Raw genomic sequence first — 7,118 nt, 5'->3', positions numbered from 1 at the left:
GGGCTCTTTTCTAACATTGCGTAATGGACAATGCACATAGGACTCAGATGTAAATTCAGTCTCAAGAACACTATTAAAGGGTCGAACAGATCATATTCACAGTTCACTGATACCATCTTTACCAACTGCCTCTGGGATAAAAGCAGGCGATCTAGCAGTGTGCGGGTGCAATCTCCTCTGTCACAGACTTCAGTTAGAGCCGGTCTTGTGTCACTATCAGGTTCTCTACACAAGGCCTTATATTGGGCTGCATGACAGCAGCCAAATACTACTGAAATACCCCAGTGAAGAAACATGCAGAAGCACTGGCTTTATTGCTACATCTTTGTAAACATACTCACCCTAGAGGTAAGAAGTTTAGTTAACCTTGTTTGAGCAGAGGTTTTGTTCAGTTTGTCATATTACCTTTCATGACATATTCATGTGAGCAACTGCTCTGCTACCTACAACCGCACGACTCCACTACCATGTCCTCATACTGCTTGTAGACTACGTTGTTTGCAGAGTCAATGAAAAGAATGCTAATGGGACTCAGCCTGGTTGGGACACAGCAAGTTGGGGGTGTAGATTCTGGGTCCATTGAGTTCATTAAAGTTTGGATAACTGCGTGATTGGTGGGCTCCAGATGTGATCGAAGAGGGAATTCACAAAGTCCTTCACAGTGATATGCTTCATATTCTAGAGGGGCTATTATCCAGTCATCCCAGCCCATATCCTTAAAATTCACATGGAGGGCTTTTCTGCTACACCTTGCCTTCAGATTCTTGCTGGGCCTTTTCCCTTGCCGTGTTGCTAAAGGAGCTCTTCTCTTACGTCTCTGATTGAATAAGTACTCATAAACAGTTTTGTCGTCTTGGCCTGATCTAGCTTTGATCTCATTGAAGAATAAGTCTCTTTTTTTTGTCCTCCCAAATACCAAGAAGAGAGCCTTTTCATTGACCTGTCTTCCTGTTCTGTTAAATCCCACACTCCTGAGATCAACAGCTCTCCCCCTGTCAAAAGTTTCCAGTTCAAAACACAAGTTAACCAAGTTTTTAAAGTTCCTAAAAAGTTTCCAGATGTCAAACACTTCCCATTTTGGTGTATCTGTGACACTGACAGTACGAGAATCCAGGAGTGTAGCTGCTTGTCTGTTTGTGGAGCAACTAAATAATTTCACTTGGGAAGTTTTTCCAGAAGAATGAGACTTCCATGCATCAGAAGGCTTTTTCCTTAATATTCGAAGCTCTGCTCCCAGCAAGCCATCTTTTTCTAATGCACTGATGTCAAAAATATATTTTTGTTTTCTTACTGTTGGCGCTCGCTCATCTAAAAAAAGCACACACATTTTTAAAAGCATATCAAGCACAGATCAATACTGGTTATTCAGTTCTTCATAGTGTTCCTGAAGTTTGTTCATAAGCCTAGAAGCTCTTTTAATTAGGCCACTCATCTGAAAGAACATTTGTTGTCTAAGGGATCGGCTCTGAGCAGAGACCCAGAAGAACTCACTGACTCAACAGGGAAATGAGCTTCTGAGTTTGCCTTGTAGAAATGTAATATTTCTTTTACTGGGGTGCATTTTCTAGCTTCAAAGTAGCAATTAGCCAATTGGAAAACAGGCCTTTTTCAGGGCTGAGCACTCACAGGGCCTATTCACCACTTACATCCTACTTAAATTACTGGAACAGGATTTCAGTGGTGCCCAGGTCCCATGATGGCTCCGAACACAAGCAAATTTACCCTTAGACAATACAATAGTGAATTAGTCTTTTAAACCCAGCATCTCCCAGGAACTGCCAGACACAAAGATAATTGCCTTATTAACTTAACTCCACATGATTCACAACTTTTTCAAATTGAGCAGAAAAACATACCTCCCTTTAACCTGATGTTACATTTGCTTGGTTAAGCTCATGAGCAGCACTAATGAGGAATATGGCTGAGCCAATGTTTTATCAGCATGTTACATTAACAATGCCTTGCAGTGGCAAGCCGAGGACCTGAACTGGAACACAGCACTTGTGAGCAGCATATCATCCCTTCCCAGAAGCCAAGCTATTCTTACTTAAATGGAAAATGAATCGCCTATCCTGGCCAAGCCTTCTATCATTACCTTGTTAGCAATACTCTTTGTTGCTTCCTTAAGTCCATGACAAAACTCTTACTAACATCACTGGAAGCAGCATGGGGCTAACTATCCAACTTAAGTGATAAGGTGAACATCTTTCTTTTGGCACCTGGTTATTTCTTATGTGATAGAATAGACTAGTCTAAGTTTTCAAAAATGTTTGGAACCAGAATGTTGAATTGCCAATTCTGGAGTCCCAGAAATTATTTACTCTAGGTAGCCTGGGCTTTGTTGTGAGCTTCTGTGCTTAGAAGACTAGTGGTACCCAAAAGTATTAGCTTAAAGCTAGCACAGATACATCTGTGCTATGCTATAATGACTCCTGGGACTATACTGTAGTTCGTCACAACTCTACCTTGAACAAAACAGGCTGGCCCTTTGATAATGAAACTTGCAGTTTTTTCACAGAATACTAATGCTGTTAGCCATGTTCATAGCATATCGTGTCATTTTATTTACAAGATCCAATGTTACCAATTTCCAGGAGTTAGTTATGCAAAGAACATAAGACCAGGTTTTAAAAGTTTTTTAAACACCTAAAGATGCAAAGACTGATGGATTTTCAACAATACGCTTCTTTAAGCATCTAAAACATTTTCTGTCTCTAAATGTTTTGTTTGGCTGCCACACAATCATCTAGTGCTGCCTCTAGATGAATTTTCTGAGACAAGGCATGAGAGCAAAAACTGCAGCAAAGTTGTATGGTTTCATTTACATTAAAAAGAGCTATTGGACTTTAAAAATGTATAATTAATTTCTGATAACATTCTCTAAATGTATAAACATGCACAGATGTATATACATCCCTCTCTGTCTCTTCCCTGTCCTTACACACACACACACACACACACACACACACACACACATGCTGGAGCTACTTTCTTACCTTGTCCTTTGTCTATAAAGCTGGTTATTGTATTGGCAAGTCCAGCCTCCAGTTTTACACTTCCATTAACACCTTTTCTTTCTGCATCTGAGAGAGTCCTGTACAAAGAGAGCATGTATTCATGTGGCGTTATAGGGGGATGTCTGAAAGTTTCCTTAGTTTCCCTTTGGGTTACAGGCTCTTTAGTCTTTTTGGTTTTGTGAGAACCAGTGTCAGTACTGCTTGTGCCAGTTTTTTTCAAAGACGCCTTGCTGCTAAGATTTTGAACCTTTGGAGTCACTGTCCTTACTCCAGAAGGTCTGCCTGGGAGATGTCCTACCTTTGTCTCCGTGGTTGCTGTTCTTGAGAAAACCTTCTTTGATTCATCATTCTTGGCCAGGAGAGCTCCAGCCTGAACAGCACTGTTTTTAGTCCTAGCCTTTGAAGTTCCAGTACTATATCCATGGTTTCCAGTCCTCAATGTACCTGTTCTTGCTGAGGGATTCCTCTCTTTTCCTTCTGCTTTTAACAAACCTAGTTTAGATCCTGGATTACTCTGGCCTGCTTCAGAATTACTCAGCACTCCAGGAACTAGATCCAGAGACAGCCAAGTCAAATGCCAAAGCAGTAAAGTGAGAAAATGCAGGATTTTCATCCTCTGGTCTTCCTCTGAATGCCACTAAAGAGAAAATCAGAAAAGGTTCCTCCAGTTTGGCAGAAGAAAACATGAAAGAAATTAAAAACCAAAGTCAGCAAAAATGGTTTTTGTTTGAGATTAAAACATTTCAAATCTCTTTGTTTAATACTTGTATCCAGTCCCATAGTGGAAATGCTCATGTATTCAGATATGATCTCCCCTGACTTCAGTTAGCAGCTATAAAGAATTCGTTCTTGAAAAGAGAAAGTTTACCATCTCGTTTTCTTCTGTAAAACTGACTGAAAACTTGAAGGAGTCCTGTTTAAATCTGAAGTTTTTTTTTTTTTTTCCAAGAAGGAAGAATGGCGTAATGCTGCCTCTGTGTTAAAAGGTTTTTTTAAAGTTTTGAATCCTTTCCAGTGAAAATATTTCACACACAGAGACCTGCAGGTGCTCAGAAATCTTTTACAAACCTGAACTCAGGAATTGGAAACGGAATTCCAACAAACCTATTTAATTACTCTCTGATGTCATGCTGTCTAAACTAATTTAACTGCGATATATTTCTTTAAAAAATCTTCTTTACCCTTTTCATTAGCATGAGTCATACTCTGCCTCATGTGAAATAACTCCACAGGCTCAAAACTCCAGAGGATGCTTTTTCAAGTGGCAATACGACCTCTACCTTAGCCTTCGATGAACTTCACGTTTAAACGAGACAAACTGCAAGACCAACAACTGGGACCTGTCGTACAGTTCACTGGAATAAATACATTAAAGTAGCTAAATGACACTGGTTTAGTGCTGAAGGGAGTAACCTTTTTCTTGAGGACTGCAACCACAGCTTCGCTCTGTCCTCCAGCAACCCAGGGATGTCGCCAATAATGCAAACGCTTTCACAGAGGTTTCATTTAGTATAAACGTGGCACAGTCCTCCCTGCAGTCAGTGTAGCTTGGGGTATTTATTGCTACGCCTGGAGAACTACCTGCAAGGGTCGCTGGAGCAACAGTTTCTGGCGGCCGCGCCGCGGGCTGGGCGGGTAGCGGGCCCCGGGCGGCAGCGGCAGCGGCGGCGGCAGCGGCGGCGGCAGAGCGGCGGCAGCGGCCGGGCGCCGCGCGGCGCAGCAGCGCCCCCTGCCGGGCGGCCGGCGCTGCCGCCCGGGCGCCCGCGGCGCCGAGGGCCCCGGCCGTTGTCCGCGCCGTTGTCCGCGCCGCCGCCGCCCGGAGGAGGACGCGGGTGTGTAGGGACCGGGACGACTTGCGTGGCCTGGCTGTCCTCCGCCTTTCACCGCGCGAAGGGGACCGCGGAGCGGACGAGCCTCTTCCGCAGGCGGCGAAAAGTGGCCTGTTGCTTTCCTACATGAGCCTTTTTGGGAACGCGGCACTGGGCTGGCAGAGCAGGGATTAATGGGAGCCCTCTCCCATCCTGCACTGTAGCTGCACCCAGTCCTCCTCCACCAGGTGTTTTTACTCCGAGGCAAAAAGAAAGATACAGCACTTTTTAGCTTTTTGTCTGGTTTGATTTGTGCACGCCCTAGCATTTTCCATCTCAGCTAGTAGCAGAAACACCAGGTGATTCTTATAGGTAACACCCTGCAATCCTGCAGGCCTTTCTACCCAAGGAGCTCAGAGTGCTTTACCTCCTTTTAGTGGAGAAACTGAAGAACAGAAAAGTTCAGTGATTTCATAGATGTCACAAATAAGGTACATTAGGAAAAAAGCACCTGAGATTGGTCTAATTGCCCTCCCACAGAAGTCAGTTGTAGTTTGATGCTCCCCATCAAAACAAAAGAGCTTTTCGCTGAGTTGCTTCTGGTGAACCCCCTCTCCAGCAGTTCCTCCAGGTTCCTCTCTCATCCCCGTGGCTTTCCCAACCACGCCATCCTTTTCTCCTTCCTCCCCGTTGCCTGTGTGGCTCATGTCGGGCTCTGTGCTGCATGGCTATCAATCAGCTAGCCACTGGCCACAGAAACAGCTAAACGCTAAGTTCCCTCTTTCATTCTGCCCAGCTTCCAGTTTTCACAACACTTGTAAGAATTTTGTATCTTTAGGATCTCTATTGCTCTGTCAAACTTGGTTGAAATTGGCAGGCAGATTTGCAAATTATTTGGGACATGGACAGAAAACAGCAGAAGGTAAGACAACGTGATTATGTGGGCCATGTGTCTTAGTAAATCAGCCTAAAACCACAATCAAACACATGTACAAACAATGTTTACATGTCTGAGATGAATATACCTTTCAATTTCTGGTTTACACAAGAAATAATTAATATTGCCAATAGCAACAGGTAAAAAAATGGAAAAAAACAGGGTGCATCAGTCCCCTATCTCACCATTGAATTAACCATAATGGGTTGGACAGGCTCAAACAGAAAAAAAAAAAGAGTAAAAGCAAGCAAAGAAAGATGTGCAAAACTATTCCTTCTCTTTAAAAGAGAGAAAGACTCTCTTGAGGGACTCTCCGTCTAGGTGCTTGCAACCACAGGATCACTGTTATTGTTCAGACTGAAGTGAGTCCCCAGACTCCTGCAGTGCGGTCTTGGCCTTGGAAAGGGTCCATGGAATAAGGTGTCCTAATTTCCCTCCACACCAGTGTGGTATCCAAACTGCATGTTTAGCTCAGGCTAAGCTCAAACTCACCTGGTATCTTCAATATGTACATGGAGACTAGTGGTGTCCCCCAGGGGTCAGTACTGCGTCCAGTCTTGTTCAACTTCTTCATCAATGACCTGGATGAAGGGACAGAGTGCACCCTCAGCAAATTTGCTGACGATACAAAACTGGGAGGAGTGGCCAACACACCAGAGGGCTGTGCTGCCATTCAGAGAGACGTGGACAGGCTGGAGAGGTGGGCAGAGAGGAACCTCATGAAGTTCAACAAAGGCAAGTGCAGGGTCCTGCACCTGGGGAGGAATAACCCCATGCACCAGTACAGGTTGGGGGCTGCCCTGCTGGAAAGCAGCTCTGCTGAGAAGGACCTGGGAGTGCTGGTGGACACCAAGTTAAGCATGAGGCAGCAATGTGCCCTTGTGGCCAAGAAGGCCAATGGTATCCTGGGGTGCATCAGGAAGAGTGTTGCCAGCAGGTGGAGGGAGGTGATTCTCCCCCTCTACTCAGCCCTGGTGAGGCCACATCTGGAGTACTGCATCCAGTTCTGGGGTCCCTAGTACAAGAAGAATGTGGCACTACTGGAGCAAGTCCAGCAAAGGGCTACTAAGGAGACTGGAGCATCTCTCTTATGAGGAAAGGCTGAGAGAGCTTGGCCTGTTTAGCCTGGAGAAGAGAAGACTGAGGGGGGATCTTATCAATGCGTATAAGTGTCTGAAGGGAGGGTGTAAAGAGGATGGGGCCAGACTATTCTCAGTGGTGCCCAGTGACAGGACAAGGGGCAACGGGCACAAACTGAAACACAGGAAATTCCTCCTGAACATGAGGAAAAACTTCTTTGCTGTGAGGGTGACTGAGCACTGGAAGAGGTTGCCCAGAGAGGCTGTGGAGTCTCCC

General features: G+C 44.8%; 1 protein-coding gene across 1 annotated transcript; it reads right to left on the bottom strand.

Moving 5' to 3' along the window:
- Positions 1 to 439: 439 nt before the first annotated feature.
- GDF5 (growth differentiation factor 5) lies at positions 440 to 3,630 on the bottom strand. Its single transcript, XM_013961534.2, has 2 exons — positions 2,997 to 3,630; positions 440 to 1,308 (listed from the first exon to the last, which is right to left on the bottom strand). Exons 1-2 carry the CDS (start codon positions 3,628 to 3,630, stop codon positions 440 to 442), a joined length of 1,503 nt encoding a protein of 500 aa, XP_013816988.1.
- Positions 3,631 to 7,118: the final 3,488 nt, after the last annotated feature.

The sequence above is a fragment of the Apteryx mantelli genome, chromosome 18 (genome assembly GCF_036417845.1).
Source record: "Apteryx mantelli isolate bAptMan1 chromosome 18, bAptMan1.hap1, whole genome shotgun sequence".
Taxonomy (NCBI): Eukaryota; Metazoa; Chordata; class Aves; order Apterygiformes; family Apterygidae; genus Apteryx; species Apteryx mantelli.
Note: the sequence above shows the minus strand (reverse complement) of the source record. Positions and strands in the feature narration are given on the sequence as shown.